General features: G+C 42.7%; 1 protein-coding gene across 1 annotated transcript in view; it reads left to right on the top strand.

The window, feature by feature from the left end:
- luzp1 (leucine zipper protein 1) overlaps nt 1–24,870 on the top strand; it is a 50,791-nt gene extending 25,921 nt beyond the window's left edge. Inside the window, exons 3-8 of the mRNA XM_039786867.1 lie at nt 7,329–7,672; nt 7,843–10,135; nt 10,350–10,936; nt 11,067–11,246; nt 17,913–18,196; nt 18,856–24,870. Of these exons, the coding sequence (XP_039642801.1) occupies nt 7,541–7,672; nt 7,843–10,135; nt 10,350–10,936; nt 11,067–11,246; nt 17,913–18,155 (3,435 nt within the window). The 5' untranslated portion in view covers nt 7,329–7,540 and the 3' untranslated portion in view covers nt 18,156–18,196; nt 18,856–24,870. The remainder of the gene's footprint in view (nt 1–7,328; nt 7,673–7,842; nt 10,136–10,349; nt 10,937–11,066; nt 11,247–17,912; nt 18,197–18,855) is intronic.
- Nucleotides 24,871–25,714: the final 844 nt, after the last annotated feature.

Raw genomic sequence — 25,714 nt, 5'->3', positions numbered from 1 at the left:
CAATACAATACAACTCAACCTGATGAGACTGAATATAATTTAGCTTTATACACTACAAATGATGTTTTTTTTGGGCGAGTGTTCAAATGGACTGGAAGAATTGTAGAGGAGTTCCATGGAAATGTATTGAGTGTAGCAATCTTTGACCTGTTTTGGTGAGCATCCATCTGGTGTGTGATATTCTGTGTTCCTGTCAGAACTGATTACATTTAAGTTGCTCCAGATCTCCTTGGCTGTAGATCTGCCCGAGGCCTAGCTAGCAACTGACTGGCTAGTATTTTCGGGTGCTGCTCTTTTTTTTTAAATAGAGCATCTGATTTCCTTCCCCTGCTCTGCTTCTTTGTTGCAGCAACGGTGAATGTTGCAAGTACTCCTATGTGTTGTGGTGATGTTTGATCAAGAACATGCTCTAATTTACGGTTATGCCACCAAGATCAGGAGCCGGGATGAGACGCTCTGAGGGCATTGAGTTTGATGCAACCTCTTCAAAGTTACATATGCAATTAGGTCATAAACAGAGAAGCCAAACATAGTGCATGTGTAAAACCATCATACTCTTGCATGACAGCTGATGGATCAGACACCGTAAGTCCTCTGGCTCCACCTTTTCTCTGTCGTGTCTGTCTTACTCTCTCTTCCAACTTTCCCTGGCATTTCTAATCCCCCTCCCCATCTTTCCCTCTCTCATCTTCTTATAATGCCCCCTTGCATAAGTGGAGTGCTGGTTTTAAGCCCCAGCAACAAGACTCTTGATGTAGACAGACAGGGGAGGGGAGGAGGGACCTAGAAAAGGCTCTGGGTTACTAGGCTAAGACCGGAGAGAGGACTGTTACTTTACAGCCATGTTTTCCATCTAAAACTGATCGTGATGTTCACATATGTTTGTCATAAGGACACCATTCATCCTAAGCTTCACCTTTGGACCACACTGGCCTAAGGGCATCAAGTTTATACCTTATCTCACTTTCTTTTTTGGGATACAGAAGAATAGTGCATTGTTATTAAGCTATTAATCTTTCATGATTCACTGTATGGGTGTGTGCTGTTATTGCTTTTATTGCATCAATTAAAGTTTTTTTTTTTTATCCTGCACCTGTACCAAACTGGCTTTAGTTGTGCATGTTATCCACCTTCTTTGCAACTTACAGGTATTTCCATGTATGTAAGAACGCCATAGGGACTTTTATTTAAAAAAAAAAAAAAATGTCCTTCACAATTTCCAGATATAAAGAATAATATTTATTTTATTTTTTATTTTTTTTAACATAGGATTGATATTCAGCTGTTTATGTCAGGCCAATCCAGACAACCGCTTCCTTACCCAACAATAGACTTTTTCTTGCACGGTCTTCATTTTCATTTTTTTTTTCTCCCTGCTCTCTGTTATTTTGGCTTTGTAACTCCCTGTGTTCAAAACCCTAAAGAGCCACTGTTTGTCTTAAATTGTAAAATGAGTTCAGACTGTTAACAAATGACAGGAAATGAAACTGAAATGAAGCTGAAATGAAGCTAAGTGTCCATGCTGATCATTTCCAGTCATTGGCAGCCAAGCCTTGTAGGAAAGACCCTCAAGAGTAATGGAGCAAAACTGTGATGTATCAACTCAGTTTCTATTTTTTAAGAGGATAGATGACTGGTGGAAAAAAGGGAAATAATGTCACTAAGGAATATCTAAACCTTAAGTGATTTTGCCCTAACAAACAGAAAGCATCTGCTTATTCGTGAGTGGTATTGTGGTTAACTTCCATGTCTTCTTCCATAAACAAATCTATTTTTCTACCAGAGACAACGTTTTATTTACCCACTATTTCACCACATTTCAATACTTATACCGTAAGTGGTCATTTCAGCTGGGATTTTAAGGAAAAATCCAAGGAGAGTAGGTATTCCCATCCCATTTCAGGTTGCTCTAATGAATATGCCACATGACCTTAGTCCTTATCCATTTTTCTGCTGAAATGCAACACTGCTTTTCGTTTCTTTACCATTTTTCCAGAAGCGATGCAAAACTGAAAGGGTGAAAAAAACAGAGAAAAAGGGAACATGACAGCACAGGAAACGACAAACCGAACATTATGGGATGCTGGTTTTCTCTTTCTTGGAAAAACGAAAAAATGCAGGCCAAGCATCAGGTCTCCACCATCTTGTGGCTTCCAGTGCTGCGCCAGCATCCATCCACTGCAGTCGTCCACACACACACACACACACACACACACACACACACACACACACACACACACACACACACACACACACACACACACACACACACACACACACACACACACACACACACACACACAACACACGCAACGTACTGTCACATATTCACATAAGCAAACTGACGATAACCCCCTAAATGAAGATGTGGTTGAGGCATTTTGATTGGACTAGAGCCCTTTATTAACTACTGTTTATGAGGCAGAAGAGCTTCAAACCCATAAGTTCCAGCGTCAAGTGCAAGAGAGAGGGGATTTCTTTTTCTTTCCTTCTCTTTTTCATGGAGAGAACAGAATGTACTAAAGGCAACAGGCAGGCAGGAAGAGAGTGGCTAAAGCCCTAATGATATAGTGTATGATTGTAACCTTGGTGTGTGTGTGTGTGTGTGTGTGTGTGTGTGTGTGTGTGTGTACAGCAAAGGGAATAGCAGAACCAGTTCAGACCTGCAAATGTTGGCATATTGATGTTGCCTCCTATAGGCAAAGAAAGTAATGGCTGCTGCAGTTTTAACACTTGCACCTGTAGGGAATGAGTGTTACAGCTACAGTTTATTTTATAGATGTGGTTAGCCTGTGTTTGTATTCTTTCCAGTATCCTAGAAAATATGTTCAAGTTAACAAAATCCATACATTTAAAATGTAAAACATAAAACCTTGAACTCCAGTTGTCACACTCCCTGAAGGTGGCACACTAGTCAACATTGCAGAAGCTGCTACATTACTTACATGTCTACACTCCTGCTGCCGAGAAACAGTCTTCATGCCCTGCTTCTCATATCATCGGCAGTGAGAGTGTGAAAGGTCAAGTACGGAACTTCCTGTCCAGATTTCAGGAAGTGGAAGCTGTTAAGTCGTACAGTAGTGGACTGAGCAGTTGGGTGCAGTTTTGCAGTGTTCTCTTTAATTTATATGGGGTTGTGAATTTACTTACATATGCTGAATCACCTTACATGGCAAAGACAATCACAGGAATACGTTCACTGAAAACCAATCTGGAAAGTAACATCTTAGAAAGATTTGTATATAATCCCTGGGCCCTTGCCATCAAACCTAGACAATGCCATGGTTAGGAATGGGCTTCTGCAGAGAGAAGGCTTTGGGAGAGCCTGTCAGTGGCCTGGTTAAGAGCAGACAAGGCAGAGCAAGGGACTGGCAGTGCCCTGGTTAGTCCGTCATTAGGAATGTGTCTGCGTAAAAGGGGTCAGTTCCCCTGCATCGCAGCTCATACCCCCTCCAGGTTTTCCATAATTGTCAAACAACGCACCGAACAGGGGAATGAAACTGTGTTCAGTTTGAGCTGAGTTTAGAACACCTCAGAGACTCTCCTCCCACATAACTTCCTTCCCTTCTTTCCCCCCCCTTCTCCACGTTTTCAAACATGTTCTTGACCAAACAGCATCACACCTTTTGCTTGAAGATGAATAATAAATCAAAGAAATACAGAAATATTAGTGTTCATGAACACTAATCTTTGTGGATTATGGTCCTCCTTCAATCATTTCTTCAGCTCTAATCTCTCCCCCACAGTTTTCCCATCTTCTCATTTATTCTCTCCATTTACATCTCACCCACCATTCTTCTTATTCCCTCCTGTCTTGTCCCGAATGTAGCTAATGAAGGCCCCAGCCTTGCGATAAGTGAATCAGGTATGTTGATTGGTTTGGCAGAGGTGGGCCCTTGCCAGAGTCGCTATGCACGCACTGTCGGCTCTTTTAAAGCGCCCACTTGGCCGTGCTGGTGTGCGTGTCTGAGAGAGATGGAGGGGAGAGATGAGGGAGGGAGGTAGAGAGCTGGCAAAGAAATAAAGGCAGAATGAAAGGAGAGGTAGGCAGCCTGCCAAGACAGGAGTAGCTGGACCTAGTGAAACACCATTATTAACCAGGACAAGCCTCAACCAGAGCTGCTCCTTGAGTTGTTGAATTTCAGAAATCGTGCAGGGGCCCAAAACCCAACCTGAAGATAATCAGAAATCTGTTAAAGGCAAAATAATTAAGACTGAACTTAAAGGATGTTTTATTATTGAATGGGTAGTTGTAGGACCACCATCTACCATCTGCAAATACATGCTGCTAAACATCAAGATGTGTCCCCTTCTAACCCAGAAGGCAGCTCAGGTTCTGGTTCAGGCTCTTGTCCTCTCACGTCTAGACTACTGTAACTCCGTCCTGGTTGGTCCGCTTGCAAGGGCCATCCGGCCTCTGTAGCTCATCCAGAATGCAGCAGCTTGACTGGTCTTCAACCTACCTAACCTACCTTTTCTCACACTACATTGCTCCTCCGCTCCCTTCACTGGTTACCAGTTGCTGCCCCCATCCGCTTAAAGACACTAGTACCGTGCTGCTGACGGATTAGGCCCAGGTTACATCCAGGACATGGTCAAACCTTTCACCCCAGCCCGCCCACTCTGCTTTGCATCGGCCAATCTGCCTGCTGCTCCCTCACTGCAAGGGACACCTAATCACTCAACAAAATCCCGACGGTTTGCTGTCCTGGCTCCTAAATGGTGGAACGAGCTTCCCGTTGATCATCATCAACCCTGGTCGACCCTGGTCGTGCAGATTTCATGAGGTCACGAATTGAGGATGAGCTTTCATCCACAGTGCCCCTCACAGGTAAACTGGCTGGACACAAGAAGAGCCTTGAGTACTTGAGGTTGGCTGATGACAACATCGTTCTTGTGAACAAATCTGAGAATGAAAAGAACAGCGGCCTTGAAAAGCTTGCAGGAAGACAACAAAGTAAAGGAGCTGACCCAAATATAGGAGTGCTGCAACTGTCTCAGAGCCGAGTTCCCCCAAACACAGGAACAGGGAGCTCTCTCCTCAGCATAAGAGAGAGACCAAGCTGAGGAGCAAAGATCACAGCCACTCAGAGGAGATCTCTCCTAAGTCTGTGAGGAGACCTCTCGGTCCTGCTCACAAGACACCCAAAACCCCAACTACTGCAATTTCATCTAATAATGGAATAAAAGACAAAATGAGGAAAAGACAAGTTGAGCCATGTCCTGCTCTGTAAACACATCCTCTACTGATATTAAGAAAGCGCCTGTTCTTAGTCGCTACCCTCCAGCAGCTAATGACCAGAAGCCACTGAGGACAGCTCACAAACAGACAGATGGAGAGAATCTAGTTCAGTGTGAAGCACTGTCCTGAAGAATTCAGCTATAGCTATGTAAATCTTTTTGTGTCAGTGTGCGCTCTCTGCTTTTAAAGGATACTGTACATAGCCATTTGACATAGTATTTGTACTCCGCTGGAACAGGATCAGTCAGGACAGGCTTGGATCAGTGACCACCTCAAGACAACAGAGATAAATTGGTCTACAACTCATTTAACAGCCACAGCTGGGCAAAGCTTTGCAACCAAAAATTACTTTATTGACTAAGGTGTTTTTACATTCAAGTAGACAGCTAGGCTAGCTGTTTTTCACAATTTCTCTTTTTCCTATTCCCTATTCAGTCCATGTACTTTGCAGTATTTCCTCAAAGTCTTGTACTCACTGAGATTACCAAACCACTAGACCTCATGAAAGTAAAGCATAATTAAAACACTACAGCTAAAGGCTTTGAGTTCCCATTGTGCTTTTTCTTTAAGTAATCGTTGCCATATTGACTTTCAAAGCTTATTGCATTGGTTTTTGTTTAATAAGACATTTAATGAATTGTGGGAAGAGTGGTTTGGGCTTTTTACATCAAATGAAACGATAGAAAATATATGAAACTATGCTGGAGTAAACCCTAATGGCAAGTTATACCTTGTTGTATACCATGTGCGCACATGGATAAAAAAAGATTGAGTAAATTTACTGCATCGGTGGATGTTTTTACAGCAGTAAAAGTTATTTAAGGTACAGGAAAACTACAGTAGTCTTTATATGTAGTGGTTTGTAGCTTCAGAGAGACAATCTTTGAACATGGTATTGTAGACGAGGGGAAAAGGGAGGCATGGAGCCGGTTTTCAGGGGGTCGATAAGTGATGATGTGTGCAGATGTTATGTCCTACCCTCAGGTCGATTTTTCCCTCGCGGTCAGTGGGGGAAGCTCGGTAGAATGACGGGGGAAGGGGAGAAATAGGATTTAGGAAAGCACACTACCTGAATCATGCATGATACAAAAGCTTTAGCTGTTAGATTTATGTAGGCCATGCCGATAGGCATACTGCTGTGTGCTAATAATCTTTTTTTCTCATCACATAGAGCCATGCTGGGCCCACAGATGGGTACTGCCACATTGTAATGGCTGTAGAAATAGAACCTCTGATATAATTGTACTGATTAACAAGGCAAGGGACAACGCAGCTTCAATATCCTTCTTTGCGATTATATTTCTGATCTTGTATTGCAGCAAAATTATTTCTACCTTACAGTCTCTGTCGTAGAGTGAAACGCTTTTCTTTTATCATCGCATCCGTCCTATTCAATCATGAATGGTGTAGTGGTGTGACGGGCCGGTGATGTTGTGGTTGCCGCGGTGACGGCTGTGTATGTGAAGGAGGCAGTGTTATTGAGATATGCTACTGTCAGCGAAAGCAGGCAAGCATAAATCGATGTTGGATACAACAGTAGCTGTGTGTGTGTGTGTGTGTGTGTGTGTGCAGGAATGTTGGAACCCCCATCTCCTTCAAAGGACAGACAAGGTGAAATACATGTGGGTTCAGTGGCAAAAAGGAAGAGAGGTGCAGTGTGTGTGTGTGTGTGTGTGTTATGGCCACTTAATGCACACTTAATTGATATGATGATGAATGGTACGCCACAGATAATGTAATATTTATTTTTATAAGTGAAAAGAATGTAAACTAACTTCATGGTGATTGAGATACTAATTCTTTGTCAAATTTGTAATTGTTGTAAAATGTAGCAAGAGAGAGATTTGTTTCTGTATTTGTACGAGTGTGTTTTTATTGTACATGCATCTCTTGTGCCTCTTTTGAGTCTCGTCCTATGGTTTGTGTCATAGCAATTAGATTGAAGTGTAAAATCATACAGTATTCTACCGACTGTTTTGATGTACAATCCTTCTCCTCACTTACTGAGCTACTTTTTGAGTATCCAAATGACTGTAATTGACACATTAGGTATGACTAAGTGTTATTTCCTCTCTCCCTCCTACAGATGACAGATTTGTCTGCTAAACACCACTCTGAGGGAACTTCAAAGTCTTAAGGTGACAGTGACCGATAGACTGCTGAGAGGAAAGGGTATTTCCCCAAGAACCTAAAGGACGTGATAACACTACCACACAAATGTGGACCTCCCAAAACATTGTCATCAAATAATCTGGAAAAAAAAAAAACTAAAGATATAACACAAAGTTTTTTGTAGCCATGTCTGACCATAAAGACATGACACATCGCCACCTGCGGCACAAGCTACAGAGTCTCAGTCGAAGACTGGATGAACTTGAAGAAGCAACCAACAAGCTGCAGAAGTCTGAGGATGAGCTACTTGACCTGCAGGTCAGTACTGGTTGACTTCAGACAGTGTTTGTTTGTGTGTGCATATCAGAAGCAATGAGTGGAAAGAGGTGAAACTGATATACACTACATGAATAGATTAATGAATGGTTGATCTCTCTCTCTCTCTCTCTCTCTCTCTCTCTCTCTCTCTCTCTCTCTCTCTTCTACAGGACAAAGTCATCCAGGGAGAAGGCAGCAACTCAGCCCTGCTTGGAGATGTGGAGGACCTGAGGAAACGTCTCCTAAAGATCCAGGGTAAGGATGAGGAGGTGCGCAAAGCTGAGGATCTCTGCCGCACAGTCAGAGAGAAACTGGAGGAAGAGGAAAGCCTGACACAGGAGCTAAAGGCAGAGATTGAACGTCTACAGCGGAGGATGGCCGAACTGGAGAAACTGGAAGAAGCTTTTGGGAAAAGCAAGTCTGACTGCAGCCAGCTCTGTCTAAGCCTCAATGAGGAAAAGAACTTGACCAAGAAGCTCTCGTCTGAGTTGGAGACCCTCAAAGCACGTTTGAAGGAGGTGGAGGGATCTGAGACGAAGCTAGACAGAGCAGAGCAGGCTTTGGCTATGGAGCTTGAGAAACTGAAAGGATTCACCCAGACCTTTATGAGTGAGCGTAAGAGGCTACTGGAGAAGCAGAGGGAAGACGAGAAGATCATTCTCAAGCTGACAGAAAAATTGGAGCACCAGAAAAATCGCCTTGGCGTGTCAGCAGACCCTGGCCGTGCAGATTTCATGAGGTCACGAATTGAGGATCAGCTTTCATCCACAGTGCCCCTCACAGGTAAACTGGCTGGACGGAAGAAGAGCCTTGAGTACTTGAAGTTGGCTGATGACAACATCGGTCTTGAAAACAAATCTGAGAATGAAAAGAACAGCGGCCTTGAAAGCTTGCAGGAAGACAACAAAGTAAAGGAGCTGACACAGGAAGTAGAGAGGCTGAAGAACCGCCTTAAACAGATGGAGATAGTGGAGGAGGATCTAAAGAACTCCGAGTCCAAAAATGGTGAACTTCATGAGAAGTTCCAGATGGAACAAAACCGGGCTCGCCAACTGAGCGAGCAGGTGGAACAGCTCAGGACGCAGCTGTGCGGAAAAGGTGGAATTGGAAGAAATGGAACCAGTAATGTGGATAAACACGGCAATGGGAGCACTAACATTAGCCCCAACAACCCCGCCAAGGTCCTGGAGAATGGCAAAGCTGAGAATGAAGAGATTATTGTGAAGGGAGGTTTCAGACAAGATAAGCCCAAATATAGGAGTGCTGCAACTGTCTCAGAGCCGAGTTCCCCCAAACACAGGAACAGGGAGCTCTCTCCTCAGCATAAGAGAGAGACCAAGCTGAGGAGCAAAGATCACAGCCACTCAGAGGAGATCTCTCCTAAGTCTGTGAGGAGACCTCTCAGTCCTGCTCACAAGAGTAGAAGGACACCCAAAACCCCAAATACTGCAATTTCATCTAATAATGGAATAAGAGACACAGGACGAGGAAATGAGGAAAAGACAAGAGGAGCCATGTCCTGCTCTGTAAACACATCCTCTACTGATATTAAGAAAGCACCTGTTCTTAGTCGCTACCCTCCAGCAGCTAATGACCAGAAGCCACTGAGGACAGCTCACAAACAGACAGATGGAGAGAATAAAAAGAGCAGAGTAGAAAAGTATTCCAAATTGTACGTAGGTAGTGATAGCGAATCAAACAACTCTGACGTAGTGCCTGACAGTGCCAGTAACATCAACAGTATCTCTGCTTTAGAGAAGGACACAGCGTCTGCCTCAGATCAGGAATCAACAGACCAAGTTCAGGAATCTGTCTCTGCGTCTGCCGCCTCCACCCTGTCCAAAGCCAATGGATCCTACACAGCCTACAGATCCCGCATTACTCCATTGTTGCCCAACGACCAGGGATCAGAGGGTCATTCATCTGCCTCCGAAACAGAATCTACTGGTTCAAGACCCTCTGAACCAGAGCCTGTTACTGAGACGACGACTACTACAACAAGCCTAAGCAGTAGGACTCCAACCTCCAGATATCCCAGAAACTCCCTTGTCCATGACTCACATTCAGAGGGTTCTTCTTCCCGGAGCTCGTTTGATGAGGAGCTCCACAACAGACCACTGTTAGCTGAGGGAGGCCAACAGGGGCCCACGCATACTGCGTCAGGGATTGAGATCCAGCGAGTGTGCAGCCCACGGGAGGCGCTGAGGTCAAAAGCTGTCATCAAGCCTGCGATTGTTGAGATTGACAGGAAGGAAGTGATGATTTCAGAACCTTTGTCTACAAATGGCAAACCCAGAATCTCCACCAAACCTATGGTGACCACCACAAGTAAAATGACCAGTAGTATAACCATCTACCCCAATGACCCAAGCTCTTCCAGAACGAGCAGTCGCAGCAGCAGTGTGTCCAGCGAACCTGTGGCGATTAAAGAACGCCACACCTCCACCAGTAACATCCTCATAGGTAAGCACCACATGATGCTGTATGTAATGCACTTGGATACAATTTAACAACTGGATTAGCACATGAGGTATAAAAACAGCCATTTTAGCTGCTGTTAGGCTGTATTCACAGAAGTGCTCTGAGGTGTCAGCATGCTAACAGGCGTCAGTCACACTGTCAACTTGTTGTATTTTTGAAATGTTTTGTTTAAAAAAACTATTTTACTTATTGCCAGGCCCCAGCAGTGATCACCATGGCAGTATCTCCATCCCGTATGAGATCTCCATTCCTAAGAGCGAGATCACCTTGCGGCCGTGCCTGGACCAGGACTGTGGGCCGGACGAAAGCAGTGATTCCTCATCAAAGTCCAAACTCCACAACCCTTCCAGAGTGGAGACCACCACCAGCCACCTGTGTTGCCAACGCAGCAACATCAGCCTCCAGTCCCCGGACACCACTTCTGCAGACTTTAACGACACAGAGTCGGGCTTCGAAAGCAGCAGCAGCACCACCACGTTCACCAGCTGGAGACACCAAAGACAAGGCCATCACTCCCAAGACGATAGTTTACCAGACATGAAGAATGTGACTATGAGAAGCACCTGGAAGAACCGCGGCACTTCGTCAGTGGATGAGACAAGACGGGGAAGAGGGGGTGCAAGAACGATGGCTGATGGTGGGTCGGAAGACGAAGCAGAAGCCGCAACAACATGGAGGGCTTACCGGGCAACCACCATCGATACAGAAGAAATGATTCACAGTGGAACAGGAGCTGGTGGGAATGCTGAGGCACAGAAGGGAGCCAAGCCATCCCCTGCAGAGGTGAGCTATTGAATACATGTATGAGACAAATGAGTACATTCTTCACACAAAGGTAATACTAAGTTGTAGGATAGGAGTGAACTACTTCATAGCTGCATAATGTTGCTCTGTGTGTTGCTACCTGTCCCAGGTGTACATGCGTAGAATCAACAGTGTGGTTACTAACCCCAGAGAAGTTGAGGAACCAGCGCTTCGCCGAGGCAGACAGTCACAGTCTCCCACCATGGAAGCAAGGGGCCTGGGAAGGACCATACCCCATGCACCTGTTACCTCTCAGTCCTGGGCCCGATCCTACACACAGGAACCACAGGTAGGACAACCGACTTTAGGTTTTTACACTTTTCTGCTCTCATAAGATGTGTTGTTTTTAAATGATGCAGGTAGAAAGAAAGTGTTAATATAATGGAAAATTAGTCCTTGTTTTTGCTTTAAATTTCTCAAACATTTCTGGCACTAAAACAACATGTGCCTGCACTATTACTGCATAGTGTGGCTTTTAAAGTACCCTGCATTGCTGTGCAGGTGTAGGCATTATCCCCACCATTCTGGAAATAGTTTAGTCTCGAAGATAAAAGTCCAGAAAGTACAACCGCAGGGCTAAGCTCCTGGTGTGTCCACTTTGCATGAGAGCTCAGCTTGTATTTTTCCCTGACGCCAGGCTCTGTGACTTCAAGCTTAGCGCAGCAGTTCTGTAGGCCCCACTCCTGCTGCCCCAGTTAGCACAAAGAGAAAAGGGTGGGACAAAAAAAGAGGGAGGATGGAAATGAAAAAGACCTCAACAGGGGGAAAAGAAGGTTAGGAAAACCTCAAGGAGAAGAAAATAGCTTTCTTGTATTTAAATGTGCCACCACAGCCTGTACCCCTGCCAGGCGACATTGCTATTCTACGCAAACATTACTGAAAATAACAGTTTGAATACTCACCCCCACATAGTGCATGTATAGGATTAATGTGTTTGTGTATAGATTCACATCTATGCTTCTTTCATCACTGGGCAAGAGCTTATATCAGGTGGTTTTAATTTGAAGTTATTATCTGCCATTAGTTATTATGAGATATTTAGGTTTTTTCTTTTCACATCTCGTATGGGAAAATGTCCACCGCTGTAAGCACAACCTGACATATCACTTCTCCAACACTTAAGACTGATTGTGGAGCTATGTTATAAACAACTAATTTCTGTGCAAAGAGCCAGATTGAGCCCTCTGATTTCATGTATGTGTGCCTATGCATCAACATGTAAGATTGTATGCATAGCTACAATTTAATTAATGTAGTGTGAAAGTTTATACAAGTCATCAGAATGATAAGGTGAAAACTACTAATGTGCTACAGTATTAACTTACTTGTCTATTGGTATATAATATATTCAAAGTTAAAGTCAAATGGCTGTAGTACTGCTTACAGAGTGGGCTCCGTGGCTACACTAACATGTCAGTCTGTCAGTTTGACAAATTATGCTGGACTAGAGATCTTTGGGTAAAATCTCTGTGTTTTCCCCTATAAATAAACTGGAGATTGCCAAGGAGACAGACACACACATGCAAAGTGTCCGCTGTCTCATCCATCATCTTTGCTCACATTTGCAATCTAGAGCAATAACATTATCTGGAGTTAAACTCTTTTTGTCTTGCATTTATACAGCACACTGAGATTTGCTATAAAAGATAATCCTAGTGAGATTTATTAAGTCTTAATTATTTTTTTGTCTTACACGGTATACAATGCACGAGTAGATGTACCGTTGTTTTTTTAGCTGTTATGCTGAAGTCATGATTTAAGGGTCTTCTTTTAGAAGTAGTGCACTCAAGAGTTATTGACCAGGTCAGTCCGATTTCAAGGGGTTACAGGGTCAGGGTTGTGTTTTGCACCAAAGTCGTGTAATGCTGTTAAGGATTTATTGTCAGGGCCAGTTTTCAACTCATGGGTTCTCTATCTCTGAGAACTTTCACTTTCACTAAGGCTGGGCATCCACTCTTTAGGTAGAGACCAAAATGTTTCAGAAAATGTGCCTAAAAAAATAACACTGATTGTCTGGTCAAGTTCGTAATTACTTACTCTGTGATCAGATAGTTCTTAATTCAAATAATGTTTTTCCAAGTATGGACAGTTTGATTTAAGTTATTGTACAGTCACTTGTGTGTAGACAACATTTTATATTTAAAACTATAGTGTGTAGTTTCTGTCGCCCCCATGAGGAATTCTAAGTATGACAACAAAAATGGTGGCGCAACACATGAAACAAGCCTTACGTGATCGTGCACGCGCCCTCACCCCTCCACGCAGTTGCTAGTAGCCAAGATGGACACGGAGGATTAAAAAAAACATGATGGACTCTTCAGAAGAGGTAATTCTCTTCACTTGATCTTCACCGGACGTCACAATCTTCTGAACATAGCCATACTGACAAATAGAGAGAGAGAGAGTTGTTTGGAGCTGATAGTTTTAATTAGCTTTGTAGCAATTAATTTGGCAATGGCTTGAATGTAACGGACGTTTTATTAATATCAAAAGGTTATGCACTAAAGCTTTAAGAACTCTGCTGCTTATGTTCAATGAGCAAAGCACTTGTTAACATGTTTAAATATTTCAGTTCGATGTGAGCATCAGTCGGAGTATCATACAAACACTCACACGAACACACTCCAGTATGCTCCAGTCACAGCAAAGACAATGAACACAGCTGGGATCTCTCATCTCCAGCTAGATGATACATTGCATAGAAACATACCAACTCATATGACCTTAGAGCTGTAATTGCCTACAGGGCCCCTCCCTCTTATTAGCTTCAACGGGCTCAATGAAATCTGTCTAAAACTGAGCCTTAACACCCCCCTTCAGCACTGATATAGACTGATAGAAAAAGCATTAGGTGACAACCACCTTTTGTCATGTCTCTGACTCCTCCCCTCCCTTCCTCTCTTTTCAACTCGTCCCCCATCCCCACCTATTTAATTTGTCATCCAAGCCCTGACATGAAGAAAGTGGTTTTAAGTCATGTATTTGAGGAGCTTTGTCAGGGTCAGTGCCTACATCAGTTCTACAACATGGCCTTGACTCCAGCTCCACATTATTCTTTTCTTGCTTTAGTTCACAAGTCTCATGCTCTCCTCTTTCTGACCCTGTCCCACATCACTAACCCTCCAGTTCTGTCCATGTCCAAGTCCATGTCCTGTCTCTGATGTAGTGAATTAGCCGTGAGCTGACAAACTGCCTTTCTTGTTGTCACTTCTCCATTTGTGTCCGTTATGCACTTCATTATGGGAATTTCCCAAACCCACTTAGTTGACTCTGCGGTACGGTAAAACCTTGTTCATCCTGATATTTGATGCACGAAGTGGTCACTCCATTTGGATAGCAATTATGAACCAAAATTGCTACGGTGCAAAAAAAAACATACTTCAACTCATAATTGGACTTTGAAGCATGTCTTGGAGCACAGCCGATCATCCATGGTTTGGATTTTCAGAACATTTCAGTGGTCTGAACAGCGTCCATTCCCATGAGGTTTGGATAAATACAGCTGTAGCTAGGACAGTGGGAGGTTGGGATTAGTTTGTGATTGCAGTGTCAAAGGTTGATAGAAGAGGTTTGTGTTATTACAAGTTTGTAGATGGTGGCGAATGGGTTGATGGAAGAGGAATGTAGCTAGTCATCATTATCGGACTTCCCATCCATCTTTCTTTCAGTACTCCTTCAGCTAAGGCTTGATCTATTAAAATTACAGTCTGCATGTAAATAGCAGCTGTTTATATATGATGTTATTGTTTTAGACATTTACTCCTCATTTCAAAAAAGATTGGTTGAAAAATGTGCCTTTGCTAGAGATTAAAATCTGTCTACATGACTTTGTCTAGCATTTCTTTTAATGACCATTCGCGTGCAAGGTTTGCCAGTGTTGAGAGTAGAACAGACTGAAAATCAGCTATCGATAAATAATCTTTAAGAAGGAGACAACACTCCCAGTTCCTTTGAGCACCCTGGGCAAACTGATAGCTTATTGATTGGCTTTCTTTTTTAAACCTCATGTATACTGTATTCAGATGTAATTTATTCAAATCTCTATGGGACAGAGAATGACATCTTTTCATCTAGTGAAAGGTCAGGATCGTTATCATCATGGTCCAAATCCATGGCTGCTGTTTAACCTTTACTGTTTCCTCTAATTTGTCCAAACAAGTGTTGGCATGGCTCTATGAATGGCAGTGTTAGTCTGTTCATCCACCACATTGGTCCAGAACGAAATATAGCACCACCACAATGTTGATAATTTAGTTTATTATTTTTTTTTTTGTGAAATATCTCAACAACCAATGAATGTATTGGCACAAAGTTTTGTACATTTCCCAGACAACTTATTCAATGACTTTGGTGATCCCCTGACTTTTCCTCTAGCGCCACCATGAGGTTGACATTTTTGTTTTTGTTTGTTTTGAGTGAAATGTTACTATACTATTGGAAGGATTGCCATGAAATTTAGTACAGACAATCACGTCCCCACTGGATAAATTGTACAGCAGAACAGGTAGCACAGAAGGACATACAGGACTTGGTCCAAATCACACTTTAAGGCCAATTATGATATGAATGATGATATGAATAAACAGGTCAATGTTAGAATGGGGAGTGCATGCTTTCTGTAGCAGTCACTCCACACCTCAGAACAGTATTGTAGTAATTCCTCCCAGTCCCCGCTGTAGCAGTAGGAAACCTCAGCCTGTACATGAATGAACCGTGAATTATGTTTGGCTGAGGACAGCGGGGCCGATGAACGAGATACCAAAACATCCTTTGTTGAGTCAAAAGCCAATGGCAGCAAGGTAAAGTGTGGGATCAGACTCTGCTCTACTATTCTCTGGTCACCTGATGTGACCTGTGAAAAAAAAGCCCTTTGGAATAATAGTCTGTGCAGCAGCTGAAGTTGGACTGTGTAATGCTTTCAGTAGTAGATCAGACAAAAATGCAAATTAAGCATAAATTTAATTTTATTTTTGAGTTTTTCACCAGGAGTGTCAAGAGTGTTGTCTTGCTGGATAGGTGATTTAAGAGTTTGGGTTGGCAAGACAACACCATTCCTTAAAATTGGGCAAGAGACCAAGGGCAGACAGATTTAAAGTAGAGATATAATTCCTTCTGCAGATGCTCTGACACGCTACTTTCTGCTGGCCTTCATTCGGTATTAAAAAGCAGTCTTCTCACAGTCTGTTTGGTTTTCAAGGTGAACTCTATCGATAATTCTTAAACAGAAAGCCTCCTTTTCTCATTAACCTATGTCTACACATAAAACCTAAAACACCCACCACTCTCATGCCTGTACAGTAATTGAAAAAATGAAACTGCAGTTACCAGCTGGTTAGCTTAGCTTAGTATAAAGACTAGCCAAGAAATAGACCAGCCCATAACTTGTTGTACAGAATAAACAAACTTGATATATCATGATAATTAGGGAGCTTTAGAAGTGCTGGTAGGCAGATTTTAATACTGGCTCCTGCCTCAAAGTACATATTAACTTTACAGATATCTAATTCTCGGCGAGAAGATGAATAAGCATATTGTCCCAAAATGTCAAACTATTTCTTTAAATATCACCAAACAGGACTATCCTGTTCATTTGACATATACAAGTTGGTACAAGTTATGTACCTAACAGCACTGCTTCTTAGTCCCACCTTTTCTTTTTCTCCCCTTTTTTGTGTCAAATCATCATGTTGTGTTGCCAGACATGATTTAGTGTTTCTGATTATAACAGCCTATAAAAGTGGGTTTTCCAAGCTGAAGGCATTCTGGTGTGAGCTGGAGCAGGTCTGTGATGACAGGAGCACTTGCTGTTCCAGTAGATTTCCTCTGCTGTGGCACATCAACTTACTTAACAGCATTTATTACAGGCTGACGTTGCTCTTGCTTGAATATTTTCTTAAATTAACTTTCAGCCACTTGGGGAAAAGCTCTCCGTTCGCACACACACAGAAGTTACTAATTTTCCTTCGACTGAAGTCACAGATCTTTTCAAGCCTTTTAGTTCTATGGAGCGTTACGCTTCTTGTCATTTACAAACTTTTGCTGTTAACCTTCAGCTAAAACATACCAAATCATTATTGTTGTGTATTTTTATCAACTTTTGCTATTTTAAGTCTGTTACAATATGTTGAAAAATGCACAACCCTCCTGTTGAGTGTAGGAGGAACACTGGAAGTGCATTACATGGCAACCTTGTGAAAGCCCCCGGTCTTGCAGCAGTAGTTTACCATAGAAGGAGAATATGCCACTCTGCCGTTTCCTCCCCTCGGTGACTAGAGCAGGAAGTGACCACACTGAACACGCCTATTTGGCAGGGTTCGCTGGTGACTGATTTCCTGTCTGTTACCCTTGGAGACCAAGAAAGGCAGTCCAGCAGGGCTCCATTAAAGCCAATTAGCGAGGATGCATTCTAAAACTGCATCAGAAGCCAACTCCAACCCACCAAATGTCACTAATTATGGTGCTTTTTTAAAGCTGAAATTACAGGAGCGGCGTGCTGTTTCTGTGTGCTTTAGGAACTGCATCGTCATCTAACTCTCATTTTCGTAGAGCAGGGTTACTGAGGTTATGAGAGGGGACGTGCGGCTGTAGCCACCACAGACTAGTAACGTGGGGTTTGTTTTCTAGTAAGCCCACCAAATTATAAATCTCTCAGCTTGGGGTATGTTTGGGGTTTCTGGTTGGGGATTTTTCCCCTGGCAGAAGTCCACATGGCAGTTTTTCCTTGTCACACACCAGTTAACGTAAGCAGCATGTATTTAATGCCCACATAATACAAAAGTCGAAACACTGCCCCAAACTGTCCAAACAAAATGCCCAGACCTCCTATACACAACTCCAGAATATGGGATTTGTTTGTTTCTGACCATGCCAATGCCAAAGCAATCCATGTATTAAACTTACTGCAGCTGCCAATTCAGACTGTGACTCTTACTATCAAATGTTCCAACCTTTCCAGGCTGCTGATAGTGTAGAGCCCAGTCCAAACCCGAGCCACAGCCCAGCCTCCTGGAGGCGGCAGCTACCCAGCAGCGACTCTCACCACCTGGGGAGCTCTTATGACCGGGCATCCAAGACAGCAGGGGCCTCCTCCAGAGGGGATCTGTGGTCCAGTCGGGGTCAGGGGTCAGGGGCCAGAGCAGAGGGGAGGAGTGGAGCGGGGAGCAGACCGTGGAGCCATCGCCACTCTGAGCATCATTAGACCAGCTGGGTCTGAGCAGGACTTCTACAGCAAGAGGACAGGTAGGAGAGGGCAGGACCTTTTCTTTTCTTTTTTTTTCTAACCAACACTGTTGTAGCACATTTAGCTGCACTGGGTTTAGCACATCCATCATGGTGGTTTAATCAGTAAACCCCAGCTTCGCTGCATCTAACAGTTAGCATCCACCCTGCTGAGGCGTCCCTGAGCAAGGCAATTCCAGATGAACTGTACTGTAGCTAGAAACCTGCAAGTGAGAAAACAATCCTGTATTGTTCATAATTCTGAATATTTTCCTCAGCAGTTCCCTGGGAAGAACTTTGTACTTCAGCACTAATTAGGAGACATTTTAAGTTTTCTTGAAAGAAAAGGTCATTTTTAATATTCAATGATTATTCATTTCTTTTTGGATACTTTATTCTTCATACTTTTATACTAAGAAATTCCAAATGTTTATATGTTCAGCTGATCTGCTGTGCGCTGAGTAGAAGACTGGAAATTCATTTTAATTGGAAGCGAACCAACTGAATAAATGTCTCTATTTTCTTTATAGTTAGTACCAAATTACCTTGTTCTTTCTGGCAAACTTTCTAGGAAATTATTTGGAAATTACAGAACAATCATGTGTCTAAAGTAGATGAATAATTGTGTTAAAAGAAGAGGAATTAAGCAAGCTCCTTCTCTTCATTTCTTTTCTTAACAGCACTCCATTAAGCTCTCAATGGCACAAGGAAGGCCAAACATCAATCTCCCATCAACTAATGGCTTCTACCATCTCCAAAAGTCAACATCTACAGCTTTTATAGCAAGTAAAGCAAAGAAAAATAGCAGTTGCAGCCATATAGAACAACAAACCACAGACCTGACATCCTTACTCTGACCCTAAATGTTCGCTGAGATGTGAACAGCTCTTACTATCCGGACGTTTCTCTGTCCCAAAAGAGGCATGAATGGAAAGACAGTGCCTGTACAGTGTTTTGGAGGTTGCCTCACCAGCCCATGTATCCTCTTCTGCTTCTCGTGTTGGATGTATTATAGTGTAATCCCGAAACTTGACAAGGGAGAGGTTGGCATGCTGGGGACGGCTGGGGATTTTTCTGCGTGCCAGAGGGTTTAAAGAGAGTGAGAGGAAGAAGGACTCCAACGTTTAGAATGCCTTTTCTCAGAGGACCATTACAGTGACCTCAATGGATATATATCGCTTCTACGTCAGAATTTCAACCTTTCTCCATCACTGAAAAAAAACAACCCAATATTCAATCAACAGCAGTGCAATGTTTAAGATGCATTTTCATCTCACAGGGCTGGATCTTCATGCAGAATTCTTCACAAACTAAAGGATCTTTTACCTTTTTAATGTGACCAAAAACAGGAAGCGAACCCATCTATGCGGACTCGTACCATGATATTTACTTTTGCTTTGAAGGCCATATGTGCTTTTTTCAGATTTTCTCACACATACAAAAAAAAATACACAAAACCATACAAACACATGCTCATTTTTAAGTTTTGATTCATTTTTAAGCTGTGTCACCACTTTCTGGCATGCAGCCTCAAACTGGATTTAATTTGGGGTCTTAGATGTTGAGCGAACATTTGCATGTTTCTAAGTTTAAAAAAAAAAAAAAAAAAAAAAAGAGCACTTGAAAGATTGTGACTCAGCATGCACTCTGCTTAAATGATTGCTGGTTGGCTGCATTTAAGGAGCACCAACACACCGGGACCTTATTTATGCTTTTTGCCATTTTCACCAGTTATTTAGATTCTTTGTAATTCGCTTCCTGTTCTGCATTATCCTTTTTCCTTTCTGCTCAACCATATCAAAACAAAAAACATAGTTTGCACGCAATAAAATGCAATGCACATGTAGAAAAAAAGAATTGGGGTAGGGGGGGGGGGGAGGGCATTGTTTATAACCTCATCCATGCTACAATTTCCATGGTGCTTTGTTTTACAGCTGTTGCAATTGTCCTCATTCATGTATTTTGACAGAGCCATAGTAAAATGGAGTTTCTGTTTTAACTGAACATTGGACTTGATATTACCAGCAAACCTGGCCTGGTGAGGCGGACATTTTGTCCGTGCTGCTGTAAATACTGTGTACATGCGAGCCAGTCATTGGAAGACCCAAGACTCCCAAACACAAGGAACTGACAGCTTGTATGTGACTGGGTTCGCCGTGCGAATCGTCCCAGCTTATTTCCATTTCTTATTTCTATAGAGGTGTACTATTTTGTTACATCATAAAATATCAACTTGTGGTTGGTATTTTGGAACAATCTCTCATTGGAGGGTGCCACTGCAGCAATGGGGGTGCCATAGAAACCAGTTTCCAGTAATTGAAATAAGGTGTTTTTCATTGAGGTAAATGGTGCAAATCTATGACCGAAACCAATGTCAGTCTTTTAACAGGTTCCTACATTTATTGCAGGCGATGTAAACTTTGATCCCACAACAAAATGTATGAATTGAATGGAGCTTAGAATGACCAATTGCGTGATGGCTTGATGCACCAATCCAACAACAACTGCATTCTTTGTTTATCTGACAAGATCATGTAACCATAACTGTGACAACTTGGGACACATGAAATCTGTTAAAGAACTTGGGACTTTTAAAGCTCCATCTGGTTCCTCTGCTGTTATGGATTTTAATGCTGTGTTGTGTCGGACCCTGCTGGGGATGGCCTGTTTTAGTCAGTGCATTTCTCAGTTCTCCAGTATTCTACCAGCCACCATCTAGCTGTACTATTTATTAGTCTCCATACATGTACAGCTTCTTTTATTGTGAAGAAGTCTGCTGGGTGGCAGGAGCCCAGTATGTCGCAGCTTTGTCACTTTACTGTTTATGCAGCAGGAGATTAAATGTAATCAATAAACTGTCGTCCCATGCATTGTAAGTAATCATGCTGTACATACAGATCGGTGATAACTTTCTAACTAAAATGTTTGTTTACGTTCAGAATGCACATCTTCAAAATGTTCGTTTCCATTACTTTTAGCCAGAAAAATCGACAGAATGTTCATCTGTGCCTTGAGATAATGTAAGGGAGGTAGATTTTCCCAACAAATTTAGACTTGCACCATATTCTTATTCTCGCTGTGCATATAAATGACATGCAATTCTGATCGTGAGGTTCAGGTTTTTTTTTTTTTACTTTTATTTGTTCTCCTTTAGGTGATCGTTGTATGGAACATCGTAAAAGTATTTTGGTTAAAGTATGAAAAGAGGTTCTCGGAGGGAACTCCTCCCTGAGGGATGTCAAAGCAAGGTTCCCTGAGAAAAAGCTTCTTCTTTTTTTTAACCCAACTTCAAAGTACCCCTTTAAAGAATATAGACCGCACTGCCCAAAATCTATGTCCTTTGGATTTGTCTGTCAGAGTCGCAGGGTGCAGCGCAGCCTCAGAAAGGATTGCCATGTGGCCTTTTCCTGGCCACTGCTGGCTTTATGATGGAGCAAAAACAGACCAGACATACTGTTCAGAGCTCTCAGTGCACATGCCAAGACTTGATGACCATATAGTCTATCTATGCTTTCTCTGTTACTGTTTCTACTACCACTCAAACATTACCAAAAGGGAATGCCATCTTTTTCCCAATCTCTCATCTTTTCAACCGATTCCAATTTTCCTTTTAGTATTTTAGAGAAGTCAAGTGTCCCTCCCTCCCCCTTTCCTCTCTTCCTCCTTCTTCCTCTGTTTCTGTGCATCTTTCTTGGATTCACATTTCCGAAAGGGAAAGCCGCGTCCTAAGGAGTGGTGATATGTGTTGTTAGTTCAGAGGGTTGTTTTATTGAAGGCCAAAGGCCTGTCACCAGATTGTGATGGGCAGCTCCCTGGGTAGCTGGAAGGTCAGAGGTCAGGGCTGCATCTTATCCTGTCTCTTCGTCTTGACTCAGGGCTTCTAAATACAGGAGAGAGGAAGACCGACAGCTTGGCAGGGATATCCACTTAGGGATAATTAAAACAGACGAAGGTATCGAATGTCCAGTTCTGCCTGCGCTCTTGCTGCCGGAGATAGATGTGGTGTGGTCATTCGTCGGTGTGTGTTGTTATTAATATGTCAGTGAGGGCTCACGTTTTAAAGCTGGCCATGTGAACTGGTGTGTTGTAAGCTGCTGCAGATCCCCAAGTAAGAAGTTGCTGACTGATAAATGTGCACGTCTAGAGCCGGAGATTGTTTATTTTTTATCTTTTGAAGCAGATCACTGTGGGTCAGGATTACTGTATATAGCAACTCAGTGATGCAAGTGCTAACATGAATGCCCTCCTCAACCTTTATCCTGCCTTACTTCCCCCATGTGTCACCTGTTTCCCTCCGCTCAATAAATAATAGTCTACCATGCAGACAATCCTCCAGTTTCACCAGGAGGACTTTCTGCATTCTGCGCAACCTCTATCATTTGTCTCTTTCACTTTCCTTCATTCTTTAACCTTTCTTACCTTCTGGTCTTAAACCTGTCTTTCACCCTGAAGAAAGCACTTGAGTCTGGGGTCCCAGGAAGGGCCCAGCTGTCGGAAACTGTAGGTTTTATGACGCGTTGGAGGGTTTCCCTCCTGGAGACCGGCTTCAAAGAAAGCAGGGCTTTTTAAAGTGCAAAGTTGAAACTCCATCCTCTGCTATGCATGATGCCTTTCTTCCTTACAAGGCCCCAAAGTACACTAACACCGACTGTACATCCACTCTGTCCACTGAAGCCTAGCTGGACACTGTGTGCCAGGATGAATACCAGCTTCTACCTATATGGGTTTTGGGCTACATGCCACTCATATTATAGCTCTTATTTGTTGCTTCCAGTGACGTGAGCCTGTATAGTGTTGACATGGTGGAATGTACAGACTGGTCATCTGGGACTCAAGTGAAGACTTTACAGGTTTCAAGACTTCTATGGTTTTTGTGGCGCTATAAAGAAACCGCTGGGGGCTGTTTCTGAGGTTTTGTCGGTTCCTCTCCTCCCTGAATGATGGCAGAACATTTATTGAATGACAGAATCTGTGTGAAAGCTGCTGCTGGAGCAAAAATATTTAGGACATGGCTGCGAATGATACGAAAGCGAATTCCTACAAGGACATGAGGTGGTTAAGCAGTGGAGAGAAAAGCGTCTGCTTCCGCTTTCCTGCTCAAATACCAACTAAAGCGTTAGCAGAAATCCTCTTAAGCTCTGGTGGTGTATGTATAAACATCCGTTATTTACAAGTCATTGTTTTTTCCCTTTTTATAAAGTAGACTAGAATGTACTTAGTAGAGATTAGAGTGGCAATGCAGAAATGGCTCTTAGGCAGCGAGCAGGCCCTTGTCCTCAAAGGCCTCCATTGTAAAGCCAGGGTCATGGTGTCATTGGGTGGCGTAGGCTGTAATCTGCACTTAACCAGCACTTAACTTTAAGACCTCAAACGACTAATGCCCCCTTAGTCAAAAAGTTTCCTCTGTTGTGTCCCAGAATTGTACTTTAACTCTGTTTTAGTAGCCGTTTTGCTGAATGTGCCACAGACAGATGTGTTTTTGCACCAGCCAAGTTAGAGTATTTAAGAATCATCTCACAAGTTAAAGAAAGGAAATTGGCATGCACTCAGTGGACGAAATGAACATATCTTTTGAGGTATGGCACCCTGTTATGCCTGCATCTCAGCCTTCTAACATTGTGCCAAAATCATTCCACAGTATTTCCAGTTTACAGTTAGAGACAGTGCTAATGCTTCCCCAGGTGGTCACCCTGTCTCTAAAATACTGAAATTAAGGGGAAATATTCAATTTGAGGGTTTTCCTTTTTTTGTTTTCTGCTTAATTGTTTTTTATTTCTTTGTTAAACAAAAGATGTCTTATTTTGGAAACTATATTGGATAGATTTTATTTAAGGAATCTCTTGTAATTTTGTAAAGTGGGCCTTATTATTGAAATATATTAAGTATTTGCAAGATAATGTATCTTCCTCATTGTAATTACACTCCTGGAGAGTACTTCTTCCTGTATTTTGTGTTTGTTATTTTAATGCAAGACATTTCTCACGACCTGGAGCTATGATGACACACCACGTTCAGAGAGAGAGAGAGAGAAGCCAGAGTTGTCCTAGTCATTGAAGAATGAGAGCCATGTGCGTTTTATCAGAGCTTAGCAGGTTCCCAACGCTGAGTGGTTCACCATGTGTCGTCCCGTTGTTATCGGGGACCATTCTGTGCTCCGGCCTCTACGCTGCTCTGTTCTCCCTCGCTCATAAATTCAGGGTTCGTACATCTTCTGTGCTGTATTTGTAAGTGCTGCCAAAAAAGAAGCGTGCAGGCCCCAGATATATATATAAACCCACACATATCATCTGATAGGAATTTAAAAAGCAACATATAACTGGATCTCATCTCTCTTACACACATACATGCACAAATACAAGAATTTCAGGCCTGTACAATCAACTGTTTGTATTGCTGAGTGTTTGAGTTAATTTTGTGTGCAGAAGAAGGAGACAGACAGAGGTGTCAAACACAAAACTATATGTAATGAAATCAGATCAAAAGGGTTTTATGATTCAATCTTGCTTCTCAGTTTGTCAGCAATGCCAAGTGGACTGTGTGGGGAGGTTTTTTTCTGTTTTAGACTTAATACATTGTGCATGTTTTAACCTTACTGTGGCTGGCGCACTCTGCATGTAGGTCTCTTGAAGCTGCCAACTGTACAGCAGACCATATGTATTCCAATAAAAATAAAAACCAACCTGTTTGTAACACGTCTCCATGTTGGAACCTGTGTCAGTATGTGTGTGCGTAAAACTCAACCATGTATGTTAATCTCTTTCATGCTTTTTACTGAACAAGCTCAGCAAGTTTTGATTTCATAGCGGTACTGTGTGTGTGTGTGTGTGTGTGTGTGTGTGTGTGTGTGTGTGTGTGTGTGTGTGTGTGTGTGTGTGTGTGTGTTTTTGTGTGTGTGTGTGTGTGTGTGTGTGTGTGTGTGTGTGTGTGTGTGTGTGTGTGTGTGTGTGTGTGTGTGTGTGTGTGTGTGTGTGCAGAGCAGGGAGATCAGCAGCTGACGGTATGCAAAAATAAGCAGGCAGACAAATGAGGCAAATTTGGTCAGGTACAAAGAGGAAAACCACAAGCTGTTGTGGAATGCAAAGTCAGCACACACAACTTTCTCTTAAATAGCTCTGCCTCACTTTGTGAAAGCCAGCACTTCTGTTCCTGTGACTGTAGGTTGCTTTAAATCATCTAATCTACACAATCTAGTCTGATATATCTGACTTTTAATGTGAAAATAACCAACCAAGGTCTTTTTTATGGTGCAACGTTTTCACCACAAGCTGCCTAGTACTTTCCATCATTGTACAACTCCAGAGAACAAGTCTGAACGTGTTGAATTCAGCTGCATGGCCTTTATGTGTAGGTGGAGAGAGTTCTAGAGCAAAGGATCAACATGTTCTGGCTGAGAACAAGCGATTCCTGGTGTTCAGCTGCTTCGTAGCCTCAAAATGACCAGAATGCAATATTCTGGTCTATTGAGGTTACTGTTAGTGGACAACACCCCCTGATCTTGGATTTGAAAATGACAGTTTTACAATAATAATCCCAATGATA

This window comes from Perca fluviatilis, chromosome 20 (genome assembly GCF_010015445.1).
Source record: "Perca fluviatilis chromosome 20, GENO_Pfluv_1.0, whole genome shotgun sequence".
In the NCBI taxonomy this organism is placed as follows: Eukaryota; Metazoa; Chordata; class Actinopteri; order Perciformes; family Percidae; genus Perca; species Perca fluviatilis.
Note: the sequence above shows the minus strand (reverse complement) of the source record. Positions and strands in the feature narration are given on the sequence as shown.